This window comes from Pelophylax lessonae (assembly GCF_965119305.1).
Source record: "Pelophylax lessonae genome assembly, chromosome: 10".
Lineage (NCBI taxonomy): Eukaryota > Metazoa > Chordata > Amphibia > Anura > Ranidae > Pelophylax > Pelophylax lessonae.
The window spans coordinates 35219237-35239662 of NC_138777.1; the positions used below are offsets into that span (position 1 = coordinate 35219237).

Genomic DNA, 20426 nt, shown 5'->3' on the forward strand with positions numbered 1-20426 from the left:
TGTTCCTTTATGTTCCCTACAGAGATGACTTCAGTCCCACTGAGGAGCTGCCACTAAAGTATGTGGACTATTACAGACTCTTATGGGATTTTAGGTTATTTTTACAAATCCAATTATTATTTTTTATCGTATATGCATTATGACAAGTAGTTGCTTTTAATTATTCTATACTCCTCTTTGCACCATTTTCACTTATATCAATTCCATCATTCTGCTTATTGTATTTTGAAAATATGTCTAATATTCTGTATTTGGTGTTCTCTCAGTAGTTGTAATTTAATCAGAGTATAGCATCAAGTCAATTAAACTCCTGGAATATGAATCTGGTCAGTTAAGTGGCAGATGGGGTTGTTAATCAGTTTCAGCTGCTTTGGTGTTAATGAAATTAACCTCTTGCAGTCCGCTGTACGACTAAATACAGCGGCGGTCAGCCCCTCCTGGGCAAAGTGACATATATATACGTCACTCGCCCACGAGCCAATAGGGGGCAAGCACGCGCCGCCGGAGGCGCGCTCCCGCCCCCGCTCGTTCTCGGACACTCCAGCGCGAGTGACTGGTGGCTCGGATGTCCGCCGGTCACTTGTGATCGTCCGTTACAGAGGGAGAAAGGCAGTCGGCTAATGTAAACAAAGCTGCCTGTCATTCTCCCTGGTGTAACTGCAGAGATCATATGATCCTGCTATTTAGTATCGTATGTCTCTTTGGTTACATCAAAAGCCACGCCCCTTTACAGTAAGAAGCACGCCCCTAGGGACACATTTAACCCCTGCCTCTTCAATAAAGTTAACCCCTTCCCTGCCAGTGTAATTTTTACAGTAACAGTGCATATGTATAGCACTGATTACTGCAGTAATGTCACTGGTACCTCCAAAAGTGTCAAAAAGGTCAGTCAAGGGTCCGATCTGTCCGTCGCAATCCCGCAAAAAAATCGCAGATCGCCGCCATTACTCGTTAAAAAAAAACACCATAAATGACAGAAATCTTTCCCTTAGTTAGTAAAGGCAATAACTTTTGCGCAAACCAATCAAAATACGCTTATTGCGATTTTTTTTTTTTACCAAACATATGTAGCAGAAAACAAATTGCCAAAAATGTAAAAAAAATTAGATTTTTACATTTTTTGGGGCGAATTTCATATAAAAAAAAATGTGAATAATATTGTTATTTTTGCAAAATTGACGCTCTTTTTCTGTTTATAGCGCGTGATCAAAAAATCGCACAGGTGATCAAATACCACCAAAAGAAAGCTCTGTTTGGGGGAAAAAAAGGATGTCAAATTTGTTTAGGTACAGCGTCGCACGACCGCGCAATTGTCCGTTAAAATCACGCAGTGCCGAATCGCAAAATACCCCCTGGTCTTTTAGCAGCCAAATCCTCCGAGGGGTAAAGTGGTTAAATAAGCAGAAGGGAATTAAAAAAATTCCAGAGATTGACGTAGTATAATAAAATTTGATAAAGAGCTTTCTAAATCTATTGAATGGAGGATTTCTGTTTTGCGTCTTTATTAGATAGATTGATCAATAGACTGTAGAGGATATAGATAAACTGTGAATATACTGTAGATATGGATGAAATCGATATGGATAATATAGATATACATAGATATGGATGATGTAGAATAGAGATATAGATATCTTTGCTTTTCTATCCGAATCTGAAGTAACAATAAAACACGGCCTAAAAAATTGTAAATAGTTAAAAAAAAATATTTTTTTTTGGATACAGCAAAGGGGGATTAAAACTACTGCTCGGTTATTTTTCAATATTTTTTATTTCAGTTATCACCTTACCCCGACCATTGACACCGCTGTGAAGGCTATTATTGTCATTTTTACTTCTGTGACCGGTAAAGTCCCCCAGTTTCGTGTTCATGGTGGAACCAGACAGGAGAATCTGGCACTTCAGAATGTCCAGGTAACTTCATTCCTTTCATAAAAGCTAAAGCATGTATAGAGGGCTCAGCTTTTCTGTAAATGTTTCCTTTATAATTGTAAAGTTCTTCTGGTGTTAAAAATGTACCACATGTACCCCCTGCCATCTTCATGGAATTTTGCTATACTGTAGTTAGGCCCTAGATACAAAGAGCAAGCTGCAGTGGGTGAGGATTGAGTCTCAGAAAAAGGATCTTATCCAAGAAATGTGAATTTTGGGTATTGAAAGCTTTAGGCATTATAAAAACTGCGTGGTGTCTCCATAATCATCTGTTGCTTTTACACACCCAACCACTTACACACCTTTACTGACACCACTTCTTTATGGTAACTAAATCCACCCTGAGCTTCCTATAAGATCCGTCTACCCAAAATGGAGTTTATATTTTTTGTTTTATTGTATTACTTTTTTATTTTAATTCCGGATATTGCCTTTTGCTTTCCTTTATCAGGCCCTTGGGGCACTATTCTTCCCACTAATACCAATGTTGGGACACCATTCCTCCCACTAATACCAATGTTGGGACACCATTCCTCCCACTAACACCATTGTTGGGACACCATTCCTCCCACTGACACAAGAGATAGGACACTGTTTCTCTCACTGACACCAATGATGGTGCACTATTCCTTACCTTTCATCACAATGACACCAATGATGGGACACCTTTCCTCACAATGACACCAATGATGGGACACCTTTCCTCACAATGACACCAATGATGGGACACCATTCCTCTTACTGGCACAATGATGGGACACCATTCCTCTCACTGACACAATGATGGGACACCATTCCTCCCACTGACACAATGATGGCACACCATTCCTCCCACTGACACGATGGGACACCATTCCTCCCACTGACAGCAATGATGGGATGCCATTCCTCCCACTGACAGCAATGATGGGAAGCCATTCCTCCCACTAACAACAATGAGGGGACGCCATTCCTCCCACTGACAGCAATGACAGGACGCCATTCCGCCCACTGACAGCAATGACAGGACACCATTCCTCCCACTGACAGCAATGACAGGACACCATTCCTCCCACTGACAGCAATGACGGGACGCCATCTCTCCCACTGACAGCAATGATGGGACGCCATCTCTCCCACTGACAGCAATGACGGGACGCCATCTCTCCCACTGACAGCAATGACGGGACGCCATCTCTCCCACTGACAGCAATGACGGGACGCCATTCCTCCCACTGACAGCAATGACTGGACGCCATTCCTCCCACTGACAGTAATGACGGGACGCCATTCCTCCCACTGACAGCAATGACGGGACGCCATTCCTCCCACTGACAGCAATGACGGGACGCCATCTCTCCCACTGACAGCAATGACGGGACGCCATTCCTCCCACTGACAGCAATGACTGGACGCCATTCCTCCCACTGACAGTAATGACGGGACGCCATTCCTCCCACTGACAGCAATGACGGGACGCCATTCCTCCCACTGACAGCAATGACGGGACGCCATTCCTCCCACTGACAGCAATGACGGGACGCCATTCCTCCCACTGACAGCAATGACGGGATGCCATTCCTCCCACTGACAGCAATGATGGGACGCCATTCCTCCCACCGACAGCAATGATGAGACGCAATTCCTCCCACTGTCAACAATGGAACACTATTCCTTCCACTGACACCAATGACGTGGCATAATTATATTTGCTATAGATATTAATGATATAACAATATTACTCCCACTGACACCAATGCTTGGGATGCTTTTCCTCACAGTGACACCAACAATGGGACACTATTCCTTCCACTGACACTAATGGTGCGGCATAATTCCTTCCACTGATATAAATGATGAAACGCTATTCCTCTCACCGACACAAAGATGGGCACTATTACTCTCACTAATACCAGTGATAGGGCACTATTCTCCCTACTGATCACAGGCACTATGTAGTCCTTGTCCTCCCACTGATCACGAAGCCTGAGGTATTGTCCACTCTTTATGATGCTGGGGCATTTTCTACTCCCACTGACCACAGTTCGCCCCCTTAAAGTCTGAAGGACAATTAACTAAATCTTTGCTTAGAAGGTTTGGTGACCCCCCTGGTATTGGATGTAACAATGCTTCTTGGATGGGTAAATGGAGAAGATAATGCCATGTGGTGCATGGCTATGGCAAGGGTATTAGTGCCAGAGCATAGACATGGAATGCGATTGAAAAATCATATCATCACTTTTGAAACTAGAGGGTGTATATAGTTGCTATAGATTGGTCTATTGGACCTCCAATGTCTCCCCGGCCCTCCAATGTAGCAAATCAAGACCGATGAGACTGATTTATATTGGACATTTGTAAACACCCCTAAGAACTTCACAGATACCAGATTTCACTTGATTGTGTCATCAATCCAGGAAGTAGATGGAGACCCTGGCTTGTGCCTTAGCAAAGATGGTGCCGTCCTTCTGTAGAGAAATGTAAAGAGGAGTACTATAATCGGAAATATCTGGAAGTGTTACTCTAATGCATTATTGAGCATGCATGTGTTTAATATGAAACAATATATTTGATGCTAGGTCCACTCTAAATGATATTGTCATGTCACGTCTTTCCACAGGCCCGATTAAGGATGGTGATGGCGTACTTGTTTGCTCAGCTCAGCCTCTGGACACGTGGCTTACCAGGAGGACTGCTGGTTCTCGGATCAGCTAATGTGGATGAAAGGTTAGATCGATCATTTATATATTTAACCAATGACAATAAATGTAGAATATAAATTCTGACACATTTTTAAGGAAATATAATGTAAAATGGTTGAGCAATCCAGACATCTATTTTAATTCTAGTTAGAATTCTAGCCGGAATATTTTTTGGGGGGAAAATAGCCTGTTCTCCAGCCTTTGTCTAGACCAGAATAACGTCCATAGCTGCCCCAAGCCTCCAGTAATAATCACTTTATGCATCCTAGAAGGCTTTGCGGCAATCTAGAACACACCGTGCATGTGAGTGTCACCAGGGGGCCTGGTTGCACCCGGGAAAGACCACTTGGCACGTGATGGTAAGTACAGAAGATGGCAGACGTGGGCTCAGTGTGCAGCGGAGGATTGGTGGGTTACAACAGGACAACACTGGACTTGTGTGAGTATGTATTTTGAAGATAACCCAAGAAACCTTAGAAGGTGAGGGGATAACAATGGGGGGAGGGGTGAAGTTCCTCTTTAAGACATGATGCCCGAGATACTGAAAAATAGATCTGAGGTTTGTAAACTCTTTTAAAACCAACATTGTTTAAGGGTTTTGTGGCGACTATTTTTTTTAAATTCGCTGTGCAAATGCCTCAAGCATTCGCACAATCCTCAATAAGAATGCTCTTAACATAATATCTTGCGCTTAACATGTCTAATAAGTTTTATTACCTAGGATTTTTCAGTGCCATTCTAGTGCCCATAATGTGGTATTTTCCTAAATACCTCAGTCAGGAAAATACTACATTATGGCCACTAGATGGCGGTGGCAATCCTAGGAAATAAACATATGAGGCAGATTACTGTGATTTTTCATGGTGGCTGTCTGAATGCTTGAAATATTCGCACACACAAATTGTTTAAAAAAACCTTTCACAGCACTTTTTACCCCCTGATGTTTTTGAAATAACCTTTAAAATGATTTACAAATATTGAGTTCCAGTCAGCATCATTTTTATACTTTTGTTTATTAAAGCCTTCGAGGATACCTGACAAAGTATGACTGCTCCAGTGCCGACATAAACCCCATTGGTGGGATCAGTAAAACAGATCTGAGAAAATTCATCGGCTATGCTATCGATACATTTCAGCTCAGCGCACTGACAAGGTGGGTGAGGATCAAACTTCCTTCTCAATAAATGTGGTGCAAAACAGGACAGTCCACACAAATCTGCTATTGTGGACTGTTTGTTTCTGACTGGTAATCCATACAGAGCTGTAAGAACCAGAGACAGGGAGGGGCTTGGATCTTTTTAGCTGTGTGTGTAATCTGAATAGACCTGAGCAGGTGCAGATAAAATTGCCTTCTGTTTGTAGCATAGCGGTAAGTTGCAGGAAGCTTGCAATCATCATTCTAGCACTCCACCTGCTCCCTGAATCTACTCGTGTGCACTATTTCCTGATTGTCTTTCTAATATTTTCCTGATTTCAAAAATAAAATGTGTACTTCTTCGTCCTGATCTGATGGACTGAAATCATCCTGAACTTGTCATGTTTTTAATATTCCAGTATACTGTCTGCCCCGCCAACAGCAGAACTGGAGCCGCTCACAGATGGACGCATATCGCAGACCGATGAGGTAGGACAGTCATTGGTCTCTTATTATACAGTCTCTTCCTTGTTCTTGTCCATAGTTAACTTTATTTTTTTAAAGTTTTTAAACTGTTGTTTGATATCCTTTAACCACTTTACCACCGGAGGATTTTCCTGCTAAAAGACCAGGGTTTTTTTTGCGATTTTTTTACTGCGTGACTTTAACGGACAATTGCGCGGTCGTGCGACGCTGTACCTAAACGAATTTCACGTCCTTTTTTTCCCACAAACAGAGCTTTCTTTTGGTGGTATTTGATCACCTGTGCGATTTTTTGATCACGCGCTATAAACAAAAAAAGAGCGTAATTTTTGCAAAAACAACAATATTTTTCACTCTTTTTTTATATGAAATTCCCCCAAAAAAAAATGTAAAAATCAAAATTTTTTAACATTTTCGGCCAATTTGTTTTACGCTACCTATGTTTGGTAAAAAAATCGCAAAAAGCGTATTTTGATTGGTTTGCGCAAAAGTTATCGCGTTTACTAACAAAGGGAAAGATTTTTGTCATTTTTGGTGTTTTTTTTTTTTAACGAGTAATGGCGGCGATCTGCGATTTTTTTTGCGGTACTGCGACATTGCAGCGGACAGATCGGACCCTTGACTGACATTTTTTACACTTTTGGGGGTACCAGTGACATTACTGCAGTAATCAGTGCTATAAATATGCACTGTTACTGCAAAAATTACACTGGCAGGGAAGGGGTTAACAGTATTGGACAGGGAGGGGTTAAGTGTGTCCTAGGGGCGTGATTCTAACTGTGCAGGGACAGGTCTACTAGTGTAAAAACAAAGATCAACAGTTCTACATAGTAGAACTGTCTGATCTTCACTTTTACACAGGGAGAACTGACAGGCGGCTTGTTTACATAAGCCGCTCTGTCTTTCTCCCGCTGTACCGGCGATCGTAGTGTGACCGGCGGACATCGGGGTCCGCCGGTCACACGCCCGCACTCCTCCGTGAACGAGCCGAGGCGGGCGCGCGCCTCGGCGGGCGCGCGCCCGCCCGCTATTGGCTCTAGAAGGAGTGACAGGCGAGCGACGTAGACCTACGTCACTCTGCCTGGCCGGGGCCGACTGCCGCAGTAAATATACTGTGCGCAGTCGGCAACCGGTTAAATAAATGGTTCTAAAATCATTATTAAAAAAAAAATATATATATATATATATATATATATATATATATATATATATATATTTAATTAAAAGCTATTATCAGCAAAGTGAACAACCTTTGCTCCTTAATAGCATTAAAACACAGGCCAACCTTAGAGAACTAGATTACACAGCTTATAACAAGTATGGTGAGTTCCATATGTAAAAAAAAAAAAGTGTGTATGTATATATGTGTAAGTGTGTGTGTGTGTGTGTGTGTATATATATATATATATATATATATATACAGTGTATGTATGTATGTATGTATATATATATATGTGTATGTATTTATATAATTTTTTTTTTTTGTAAGCTCCAGGGTGCAGGGACTGATTGTATAAATAGTATGTATGTTACTGTGTGTGTGTATACATATACATACACACACGCCTACATACACAGTGTGTATATTTATATATATATATATATATATTGACCTATAAAAAATGGTTATAAACTGTGTGGTATGGTATGCCAAATAAATATATATATATATGTTGTGTGTGTGTGTGTGTGGAAATAAAAAAAAAAAAAAATATATATATATATAATATAGAAAGGCCAGCTGTCTGCTTTGTAATCCGTAATAGTTGAGGGCTTCATTTTTAGTTTTTAATAGTCCTATTTGCTGCAGCAAAGGTTAGTATAGCTAGTTCTAGAGAGGCCCTGAGAAGCGCTGTTGATTGGAGCACAGGGCAGGAGAAGAGTCTAAATGCTGCCCTCAATGTTAAGCAGTGGCTTGACTCTCTAAGATGCTGATGGCATGGGCTGCTTTAACCCATGTAACAGCAACAGGACTCTGTAACAGAGAAGCCCTCAATTATTAATGTTTATGTGGACAGGTTGCCTTTCTTAGTGAAGTGTTTTTTTAGACTCATTGGCGTGCACAGGGGGTGTACTCATTGGCGTGCACAGGGGGTGTGTCAGGTGTGCCTGGGCACACCCTAATCACTATGTGTGATGCCGATTCCCCCTATTGCCTGGGCCTCCCCCCGTGCTACGCCCCCCACAGTGCTGCTGGCTTCCCTCTTCTCCCCCTGGCTGCTGTGGGGGATGTTTCAGAATGGAGAGTGGGGGCAGGGGCTAGTAAATATGTAATTTACCAGCCCCTTCCTTTTCTAAATGAACACAGCGAACAAACTCACTCACTGTGTTCATTTTGTTTACTATAATTCAGTTGGCAAATGAACAGGAAGCCACTCAGCACAGAGTATTATCTTGTTCATGCACTGTCCAGTGCAGCTGAGGCTGCAGAGAAAGGCATGTGTGTTTGAGCTTTGGGGTGCACACCCTAATGCAATGGGCTGCACACACCTATGATCAGAATAAAGTATGTTACATGTTAGCGGATTTCTAGCCATGCTCAAATAATTTTCTAACTAACGTGCCCCCTACAGGAGGATATGGGAATGACATACGATGAGCTTTTGGTCTATGGAAGGCTAAGAAAAGTTGTAAAAACTGGACCGTACAGCATGTTCTGCAAACTAATTCTTATGTGGAGGATGATATCACCTAGACAGGCAAGTACAAAGTCCATTGTGCCCTTTAACAGGTTCAAACATAAGGCAACCTAATACTTGGGTGCAAGTGGGAAAAGGGTTAGAACTTCTTCATTTTTTTTAGGTAGAATTCTGCTTACTTAGAATGATACATAATTATGGTAAAAAATGTGAGTCAAAAAAGTTTGGGATGGGACCAGCCCTATATTTATTTGTACCAAGAAAAAGGAGGGGAATGGATCTAACCCCACCGGAAAGTGGGCTTTTAAATGGTACCTCCCTAAAGATGTATAATTATACAAATCTTTTGTTGAAAATGTAACAAAAATATAATAAAAAATCCTATACATAGCCTTATTCCAACCAGGGCCACAAGAAAGAGGAGCCCCTGAGACAAAATACATACAGCGACATCAATAATGTACGGCGACATCATATATTACATACAAAATACATACATACAGCGACATCAATAATGTACGGCGACATCATATATTACATACAAAATACATACAGAGACGTCAATATATTTTTGTACATTTTTAACAAGATCTTTGTATTATTTATCTTTTGGGAGGTACCATTTTAAAGCCCTCTTTCTGATGGGGTTAGGTCACTTTTTCTTACCCTCATTTTTCTTGGTACAAATTCTGCTTACGGTACTTCCTGTGCTGGTGACAGCTAGCAGACAAGCAAAGCAACCTGAAATAGGATGCCTTCTTTATGCTGTCCTAAAAAGGGAAACAAAGTTGCTTTGGAGTTGAACATTAAAGGGTCAGACCACTAAAAAGTGATATTTTAGGTAATGGTGAAATCAGTCCCCGGGGTGTCTTGGTTATTCCGAAGAAATCTCCTTGCCATTGTTCCTGTCTACCTGGGAATTTTATATGTTCTGCCACCTTTTGTGTGTTCCAGCTCCTCCTGTTCCAGGCTCCCTAATATTTAATGACTAAACAAACTGGGTGAGTTGGTAATGCTTTTAATGGTCACGAAAGGTGTGCAGACCCAGGAACCTAGCACCGAGATCTCACCAATAAAGTCCCTAGGAGATACTCAATATGGCCAAAAGATACACTTGACCATCACACCAACGGTATGACTAAAAGTGTGTGGGCAGCTCTCCAAATTATTCACTTCAGGCATTTTAGTAAAAATAATTTTTAACTACCGTATTTATCGGCGTATAACACGCGCCGGCGTATAACACGCACCTCAATATTTGGAGAGAAATTTTAGGAACAAAGCTTAAATTTTAAAATAAACAGCTTTGAACTCAGAACATTTTTTTTTAATCAAATGACATCTCACCAGTGCCCATGAATGCAGCCTCATCAGCAGTGTCCATATATGCAGCCTCAGCAGCAGTGTCCATATATGCAGCCTCAGCAGCAGTGTCCATATATGCAGCCTCAGCAGCAGTGTCCATATATGCAGCCTCAGCAGCAGTGTCCATATATGCAGCCTCAGCAGCAGTGTCCAGCAATGCATCCTCATCAGCAGCGTCCATATATGCAGCCTCAGCAGCAGCGTCCATATATGCAGCCTCAGCAGCAGCGTCCATATATGCAGCCTCATCAGCAGTGGCCATATATGCAGCCTCATCAGCAGTGTCCATATATGCAGCCTCATCAGCAGTGTCCATATATGCAGCCTCATCAGCAGTGTCCATATATGCAGCCTCATCAGCAGCGTCCATATATGCAGCCTCATCCGCAGTGGCCATATATGCAGCCTCATCAGCAGCGTCCATATGCAGCAGTGGCCATATATGCAGCCTCATCAGCAGTGGCCATATATGCAGCCTCGCAAGCGCCATTGGAACTATCCAAATCTGTTTTAAAAAAGGCCGGGAAGCAGCGCCGAGAGCAGAAGGGGCGGGCCGGGCCGAGGAGAAGGAAGGACGAGCGAGCGCAGTCATCGGAAGTCCCGCCTCCTCTGCCGAGACGTGTGACGTCTCTCATAGGCGCGACTTCCGATGACTGCGCTCGCTCGTTCTCCTCGGCCCGGCCCGCCCCCTTCTGCTCTTATGACAGCTCGTCCTTCCTTCTCCTTGGCCCGGCCCGCCCCTTCTGCTCTCTGCGATGCTTCCTGGCTTTTTTTTTTTTTTAATATCGGCGTATAACATGCACTGCTGCTTTTTCCTCCATTTTTAGGAGGAAAAATGTGTGTTATACGCCGATAAATACGGTACTTCAGCTCTGGAAGGTTTTACCCCCTTCATGACCAGGCTGTTTTTTGCTATTTAGCACTGTGCTACTTTAACTGGATATTGCAAAGTCATGCTACACTGCACCCAAATGAAATTTGTATCATTTTTTTTTCACACAATTTTTTTTTTTGGTTGTATTTGATCACCACTGGGACCAAAAATTATGAAAAGAAAAAATATTTTTTACTTTTCTGTTTTATAAAACGTATTAAAAAAAAATCCAATTTCTTCATGAATTTAGGCCAAAATGTTTTTTTGCTACGTCTTTGGGAAAAAAAATCCTAATAGGTGTATATTGATTGGTTTGTATGAAAGTCTACAAACTATGGTGTATATATAAAGAAAATGCGAAGGCGCCTGGCCCTTTTCAAAGATGTTAAAAAACCTGCTGCCCTTTTAATTGTTAGGTAACAATAAATAAATAGATAAATGGTTAAAAGGCGCTGGTAATCTTAGGTGTAAAATATAAATTATTTGAAAGTGTGTGATCTTATTTAAAAACTTACTAAAAATTCACATAACCAGGTACAAATGCCAGTGGTGCATACATATACAATATATATAAATAATGAATATATAAAGTGCAAGTGCTGTATAACAATTTGTGCAAAAATAAAAAGTGCTTAAATGTGCAGCCAAGGATATGTTAAATAATATGTACCATAAATAAATAATAAAACATTAAAAAAATATTGTGACTACTATTTCAGTGCTTAAGTGATTTTTTAAAGTGCTTATGGGTAGTTCATAGTCCAAGTCAATTCATGCAGGGAAAAAAAACTTGAATGTATTAATTGCTTGGATCTTGGGTGCTCCGGTGATGGGGTGTGACACTCTTTGCTTCTTACCAGATTGAAGCAGGTCGCAAAGACCCCCAACGCCTGCAATCCCTTTTATATAGGTGGATCAGACCTTACGTACTCCTCTTTCTTTAAACAGAATATACTGCTCCTTTCTCCTATTTTTCCTTGTGTATTACTCATACGGGTGAGGGTAGAGCCCACATATAGAAAGACACATAAAACAGCCAAAATAGTGTAATACTGTTGATTTAATATAGGTGCATAGTAATTACAATGATTGGCTCCTTACATTTAGTTGTGCCCTCCTGGCACTGGGCAATTCGCATTGGTTGCTGCGGGTATCAGGAAAAAAAGCTCTACGAGGATCTGCAGTACCCTCTCTTGAGTCTCCTTCCCACCTTCTAGCGTGCGGCGGTCGGCGTGCCTTAAAGATTAAAGGGTGGCATTAATCTTGCCAAATATTGAAAACCTTCTAAATGGAAAGACACTGCTGAGATTTGAACTCAGGATCTCCTGTTTACTAGACAGGTGCTTTCACCAACTAAGCCACAGCGCCTCACTTCACGCCGACCGCCGCACGCTCAATCATTTATTTCGTAAAATAACATCACAGAAAAAAACGCAATATACCGGGGAGAAACTGAACCGTAATGGAGCGGGGGTTTACTGTATCTTTGTTCCCTTTCCCTGCGCGCCCTGTACCCGAAAGAGGCCAGCGACGTACAGGTACGTCAGTGTGGCTTTAGGAGCCGACCGTCTGCAGTACAAAGCAGACCGGCAATCCTAAAGAGGTTAATACAAAGACATTTTAGACAGTTGTGCTCTCCTAACCTTGTGGTAACAGTTTGAGGAAGGCCATTTTCTGTTTCAGCATGACTGTACACCTGTGTACAATTCCAGCTCCATGAAAACATGGTTTGGTGTGGAGGAATATAAGTGTCCTGTACAGAGCCTTGACCTCAACCCTACTGAACACCTTTAGAAATTGAAATTTGGAAAGCAGATTGCAAGCCAGGTCTTCTCATCCAATGTCACTACCTGTCCTCCACAAATGTTTTTTTGGCTGAATGGGCACACATTTTCACCAACGTCTTCCACTGGACAACCTTTCCAGAAGAGTGTACGTTGTAATGGCTGTAGGTGGAAGCCATGGTCATGGTTTTGGAATGGGATGACCAACAAGCAAATAAAGGTGTGATGACCAGGTGTCCACCGACCTTTGGCCATATAGAACATAAAGAATATGTCAGGTTCTCTAACAATACCGTGGCTACTAAACTCCAAAATATCAGTTTTGGGTGGACTGATCCTTAAAACTGAACTTCAGCTTTTGATATTTACATAGTTACATAATGGCTGAGCGCTGATACGCTACTGTGTTCCGGGTATGAGACCGGAAGTCTCGACTCCAACCCGGAACACAGCATGGTATGCTGTATGTGGCCTCAGCTCAGGGCCGGCGCTACCACTAAGGCAAATTAGGCAGCCCCCTAGGGCGCACTGTAGCCTAGGGCGCCCGGCCGCTGGTTTCCCTACTCAGTCCCACTGCTGCCTGTGCTGTGCAGCCGCCCTGGACCATCACTAAATGTAGCTGCCGTGGCAGCACTGAGGAACAGACCTGATGTCACGGTCTCCCGAGTCCTGAAAGTCTCCGGAGACCTGACAGTGACAGAACAGAGGCGGTCTGCGCCTCAATGATCAATGACAGACAGGACAGTCTGTGACTTGTCTGTCTCTCTCTCTCAGAAACTCTCTGGTGCCATCCAGCTTTGGAAGTGGTGATCGTTCGATTCGTCTGTCCCTGGCTAGTCCCTCCCATCAGTGCCATTACTCCCATGATGAGCTCTGCTCCCCCCTTCCTCCCCCCCTCCCCCCCTTCCTCCTCCTCCCCCTTTCTCCTCCTCCCTATGTCTCTGTGTAACCATGTACTTGTGTCAAAAAGGATCCTGTTGCATTGCTTCCTTTGTGTGAAATACCCAGTCCTTCTTCCAGTCCCCATCCTTTCCTATTCCAAATTACATTGTTGCCTCTGTCCATTTTATTTCAGGTAGCTGAGAAAGTGAAACATTTCTTCAGGATGTACGCCATTAACCGGCACAAAATGACGACCCTGACGCCTGCATACCATGCCGAGAGCTACAGTCCAGATGATAACCGGTTTGACCTCCGACCTTTCCTGTATAATGCATTGTGGGCGTGGCAGTTCCGCTGCATTGATGAACAGGCAGGTCTCTTTCTATTGTTGTGGCTGCATGAGAGTTCTATTGAGCTTTTATAATGAATCTGTAATGAGAGATATACAGGGACTGCCATTGCAGACCTCCTTCTGAAAATTCACCATACCTGGCTGTTATGCTGAGCCCCTGGCTTCGGTACTTGAGTCACTGACAAGTCTGCACAAAACATTGCAGAAAAGTCAGAAATCCCTATCTCTATATTTGATCACCGACTCATTGTTGAAGCAAAGGATCTGTGTGACAGCCAGACAACTTAACTTTCAACAGAGATCTCTGCTGTGACTACTGCCATGTTTGCCTCATGACTGGTTTCCCTTCTTGTAGATGTATTTCTTCTTGATAATTACCCACTTGAGCCCCGGAAGGTTTTACCCCCTAATGACCAGGCCATTTTTTGCGATACGGTATTGCGTTACGTTGACTGACAACTGCACGGTCGTGCGACGCTGTACCCAAATAACATTGATGTCCTTTCTTTCCCACACCTCTGCGGTTTTAATTTTTTGCGCTATAAACAAAAAAAGACCGACCGTTTTCAAAACATTTTTTTTTCTATCTGCTATAAAACATATCCAATAAAAAAATAGAAAAAATCGAATGCCTTATACATTTAGGCCACTATGTATTCCGCTACATAGTTTTGGTAAAAAAAAATCCCAATAAGCATATATTGATAGGTTTGCGCAAAAGTTATAACGTCTACAAACGATGGGACATTTTTATGGAATTTTATTATTTATTTAATTTTTTACTAGTAATGGCGGTGCTCAGCGATTATTTATTTTTTTTTTTTTAGTGGGACTGCAACATTACGGCGGACAAATCAGACACCAACACTTTTGACACTTTTTTGAGGCCCAGTTACACTAATACAGTGATCAATGCTAAACTGTACTAAAGACACTGGCAGGGAAGGGGTTAACATCAGGGGTGATCGAAGGGTTAAATGTGTCCCTAGGGGGGGTGCTCTGACTGAGGTAAGACAGAGATCCATGTTCCTGCTTAGCAGGAACACAGGATCTCCATCTTCTCCCCTGTCAGAAAGGGCGATCTGCCTTGTTTACATAGGAAGATTGCCGTTCTGTCTCTCCTGGGAATGATCGAGGGAGACCGGTGGAAATCGGGTCCGCCGGATCCGCTGATTGGCAATCCCTGTGTCCAATCAGCACACGATCGCGCCTTTGGCGGCGCATGTGCACCCCCCAGTGGCTATTGCACAAAATGACGTACAGGTACTGTATGTAGTAGAATTTCATGTGGTCGGGTAGGGAGAATCGTTCCTGTAACTGCGCAAATGTTAGCATGACCCCTCCATGGAGGATATGCCGCAAATGAGTCACCCCCAAAGCCCGCCATCTGTCCGCCTGATCTAATTTGCACAATTCCGGGTAGGCACGGTTACCCCAGATCGGACTAAATTTGGTATATCCCGTCACCTGTTGCATTTGTTTTGTGTTATCCCATACCTTCTGTAGGAGGCGATACGTCGGGTATCGCCAATTGGGTTTGGTGAACGGCTGTGCCTCCAGTCCCTCTGGCACCCCAATTGCCCCCGTAAATTCCTGCATAACTGTCAACGCTGCACCAGCCGGAGCCCCCGACAGCGCACCCGCCAGGTACTGCAGCTGGGACTCCAGATAGTACAGCCAGGGGTTGGGCGGGGCAAGGCCCCCTCCATCTCTGGGCTTCTGCAGTTGCTCCAAGCGGATCCTAGCCGCCTTCCCCTTCCACAGCAGGGACCGGAAGAAGGTATTAACACTTGTTTTTTTTAGTGTTCACGTATTTTTTGTTTTCTGTTGAGCAGGCAGCACAAGCAGACACGCACCCTTCTTGTATTGTTTATCAGCAACTTCAAGAGAATCTTCCACTTTGCTAATTCAGAGAATAGTGACAGGCTCCCTTTACAGAATAGTCACGCACCTTGTAATAAGAAAAAAACAGAGACACACACAGCGGGTAAGACCAGTAATAGAAATAGAGATGTAAAGACAAGCTTCAGTCTCGTGCCACACCCACTGACGCATTTCACCCTCTCACGATTAAGCCTGTGGAAAGGTAAAATGCGTCAGTAGGGCATGGCATGAGAGAAGACTAGCTGAAGACAGTCTTTACATTTCTATTTCCATTGCTGGGCTAATCTACTGTTTGTAGCTCTGGTATTTCTTTTTAGGGGGTAGTGATACTGGGCCAGACAAGCCGTCTGGATGTTGGCACCTTAAAGTGGTTCTGAAGTGTTAAGGTTTTTTACCCTAATGCATTCTATGCGTTAAGGAAAAAACCTTCTGTTCTGCAGGATTTCCCCCCAGCCTCCCCCTGAGTACGATCAAATTCTGCTCTCGCCGCTCTCTCTCTCCTTATTGAGCAGATTGTTAGCAGCTGGAGCCATTGGCTCCCGGTGCTGTTAATCAAATGCTATGTCAAGGGAGAGGATGGCGGGGCAGAGCCGCCCACTCTGTGTCAAGAGATGCAGAGAGGGTGGTTCGGGAGCGAGCGTGCACGGGTGCCCCAGTGGAAAGCGGGTTTCCGCGGGGGCACTCGTCTAAGAGGAGGTGCTGGAAATGACAGTGGGGGACCCCAGAATAAAAGGATCGGGGCTGCTCTGTGCAAAAGCAGTGCACAGAGCAAGTAAGTAGGACATGTTTTTGTTGTTCATTTAATAAAAAAAAAAAAAAAAAGGTTTAATATCACTTTATGTGATTTTGGAGTCGCCAGGAGGGGAATACACAGTTGCGCAGACCGGCGCATTTTGCTATACATCCTACCATTCTTTCACCACTCCATCATTCCATTCTGTTTTTGGGGCCCTTAGAACTACCCGGTACTTCCAGGTATGAGGGAGCATCTTACCTTTTCCCTGTATCAGTATGTTGTGATTGGGCCTGAGGAGGAGGGCAGAAGAATATTTAAGTATAACTAAAGGCAAAACTTATTTTAAATTTTGGATAGAGTAGAGAGGGATTAAAATGCTTGCCAAGTTTTATTGCTGTCTGTGTTAAGGAGATTCACCTGTCTGTCCTTTTTACCATTATCAAAAGTGAAAGTAAAAAAACATGTTGGGTTGTCTCCAGGAAAATAATAGAGAGAAAATCTTCCAATGGGGACACTAGTTCTGGTGACATGGGGGGAAGGGGGGTCCCCAAGGGATTCCCTTAATTTGCAGGGATTTCCTCTCACTTCCTGTTTGGCTATAAGACCGGAAGTGAAGAGAAATCTCCTCAATGGAACACAATAGAACACAAATGGCGAAACAAATCTGACAGCGGTTATAACCCTCCGTTATAAATAAAATAAATAAAATTACCTATAGTTCTACTTTAAAGCTGAGCCCCAGGCTTTAAAAATATAAAAGTTGCACCTCTGGTTGTAGTCCCCTTTTAACACATCGTTGTACACAGTTCTCTTCTTCACCACAAGATGTCCTCAGTCTTCCGGGTTCAATGACACTGTGAGACTGAAGGGTGTCATGAGCCCCCTGAACCCGACACCCAGTATATTGATGCAGAGTGCTGCTCTGATGTCCCCACATTAGCTCCACTCTCTCCATCATCCATGACTGCCCATCACTAGGAGAAGATCAAAGAGGATCCAGCATGTCATGTGCTGGCCAGTACACATTGGAAAAACAAGCAAAACATACAGCTGTAGTGGACTCAATGGAGGAAGTATGCCTGTCAAGAGAACCAGTCATTCTGCTCTGAATAGGCAAAGTGACAGATTCTCTTTAACAGGAGAAACGCCTGGCTGACTATTTTGCTGTCTGCGTCGTAAATGTACATACTGTAAGTACTAAATGTCAGCTGAACCCTTACATAAGAGCGGTTCAGGTTCCAGCAGGTATAACATTATTTTGCTTTTGTTGCATTGTATTAGTGGAAAGCCAATTTAAATACGACCACTGATCGGTTCTACTCAACTGTCCGCTGCAGCCAGTTGTACCAGATGGCCCAGCATGGGGATGAGTGTCATTTATATTGTGGTGATAGAAGTAGTTGCTTTTTAGGAGTAATTGATGGTAAAGAAATTGGCATAAATCGTTAAAATATATTTTTTTAATGGCTTATTTCTATTTTATGTGTCTTCTCTATTTTGAAAGTAAAATGGGAGAGGTATCTGGAGAGATGTTTTTAAAAAAAAAAAAAATTCCGGCCGCCTCCGCCCCTTATAGCTGGCCAATCACGCTCCTTTTTGTGAGATGTGTTTAAAAAAAAAATATCTGGCCTCCTCCCCTTATAGCTAGCCAATAATGTTCCTTTTTGAGAGAGAGCTGTGTAAAAAAAAAAAAAAAAAAAAAAAATCTGGCCTCCTCCTCCCCTTATAGCCAGCCAATCACGCTCCTTTTTCTTTTTGAGAGATGTGTTTGAAAAAAAAAAATCCAGCCTCCTCCTCCCCTTGTAGCCGGCCAATCACGCACCTTTTTGTGAGATGTGTTTTAAAAAGAAAAAAATCCAGCCTTCTCCTCCCCTTATAGCCAGCCAATAATGCGCCTATTTCTTTTTGAGAGAGAGCTGTGTAAAAAAAAAAAAATAATAATAAAATCTGGCCTCCTCCTCCCCTTATAGCCAGCCAATCACGCTCCTTTTTCTTTTTCAGAGATGTGTTTAAAAAAAAAAATCCAGCCTTCTCCTCCCCTTATAGCCAGCCAAAAATGCGCTTTTATCTTTTTGAGAGAGAGCTGTGTAAAAAAAAAAAAAAAAATCTGGCCTCCTCCTCCCCTTATAGCCAGCCAATCACGCTCCTTTTTGTGAGATGTGTTTAAAAAAAAAAAAAAAGAATCCAGCCTTCTCCTCCCCTTATAGCCGGCCAATCATGCTTCTTTTTGCAAGATGTGTTTAATAAAAAAAAAAAAAAATCCGGCCTCCTCCTCCCCTATTAGCCGGGCCAATCACGCACCTTTGGCTCATTTTGGCTGTGTGAACTTCTCCTTTTCCCCTGGTGCTGACTCCTGGGTTTTTCTCTTCCCCTTTGGATGCCGCTCATTGAGCAAGTGCATCCTGGTGCAGTGGGTGCTACCCAGTTGGGGTGGTGAGTCTGGTAGGGTCCCTCCCTCCCTCTGCTGCAGGTTGTGCGGTGCTTTTTGCTGGCGACCTGGTGGTGCTAGCAGCGTGGTGGCGGTGTCCCTTTGCAGTGCTAGACACTTTGTGGGGGTCCCCCTATTTATTGATGGTGTCTCTGGAGCATGTTTACCCACCTGACTCCCTCTTAGAGGCTGCAGGTCCCTTCGGGGACCCAGCCATCCATTGATGCACTGACGGCGGTCCTGGAGTCCTTTGTGTCCTGGGTGAAGATAGCTTTTGGGCGGCGGGCTAGCATAAAGCATCCCCGCCTTCCCCTACTTCATCTGTCTCAATAAAATCCTGAATCTAATTTGTTCGCTGCGGACAGGGCCGGAATGGGACTAAAAACCAACCCTGGAAATAATTTCATACCAGCCTCAGTGGCGTAGCGTGGGTTGTCAGCACTCAAGGCAAGTCATTTGTGCCCCTAATCAGCGGACGTTTAGAGCTCTCTGGGTCCCTACCACTCATACAGAATTAAAACCCCTTATGGTACATTTTAGGATTTACCACTCCTCTTTGTTCTCCTTTCTTTCCCTTTTATCTTTCTCTATCCTAATTTCTTGTTTTTTTTTTTTCCATCTCTCTCTCTCTCTCTCTCCCTTTTTCTTTGTTCCTCCCCCACTTTTCCTCTCTCTTCCATGTATTCTTTCTTTTTATTCCTTCTCTTACTCCTTGTTGGGGGAGGGGAGACTGGGAGAGCGGGGTCCAGGCGCCAGGGACAGCACAGCTGGGAGGCCACAGGCTCTAGGAACAGCTCAGCTGTCCCCCCTCCCCACTATCTAATACACTGCTGACCCCCCCCCTCCCCGCTATCTAATACACTGCTGACCCCCCCCTCCCCGCTATCTAATACACTGCTGACCCCCCTCCCCGCTATCTAATACACTGCTGAACCCCCCCTCCCCGCTAACTAATACTCTGCTAACCCCCCTCCCTGCTATCTAATACACTGATGACCACCCCCTCTCCCCACTATCTAATACAATGCTGATCCCCCTCTCCCCCTAATACAATGCTGTTTCCCCCCTCCCCCTAATATGCTGTTCCCCCCTCCCCCTAATACAATGCTGTTCCCCCCTCCCCCTAATACAATGCTGTCCCCCCCTTCTCCTAATACAATGCTGATCCCCTCCTCTGCTCTCCCTAAAACAATGCTGCCTGCCCCCCCCCCCCAATGCAATACTCAAGGTCCCTCCTTCATGACTCTTACC

The 20426-nt window shown here is 43.6% G+C and overlaps 1 protein-coding gene across 1 annotated transcript in view; it reads left to right on the forward strand.

Moving 5' to 3' along the window:
* LOC309565915 (glutamine-dependent NAD(+) synthetase-like) overlaps positions 1-14199 on the forward strand; it is a gene marked incomplete at both ends in the record, with an annotated part of 61541 nt that extends 47342 nt beyond the window's left edge. The window contains 6 exons of the mRNA XM_082270944.1: positions 1779-1914; positions 4532-4638; positions 5635-5766; positions 6168-6237; positions 8805-8934; positions 13973-14199. Coding sequence (XP_082127070.1) covers positions 1779-1914; positions 4532-4638; positions 5635-5766; positions 6168-6237; positions 8805-8934; positions 13973-14199 — 802 coding nt within the window. The remainder of the gene's footprint in view (positions 1-1778; positions 1915-4531; positions 4639-5634; positions 5767-6167; positions 6238-8804; positions 8935-13972) is intronic.
* Between the last annotated feature and the right edge of the window lie 6227 nt (positions 14200-20426).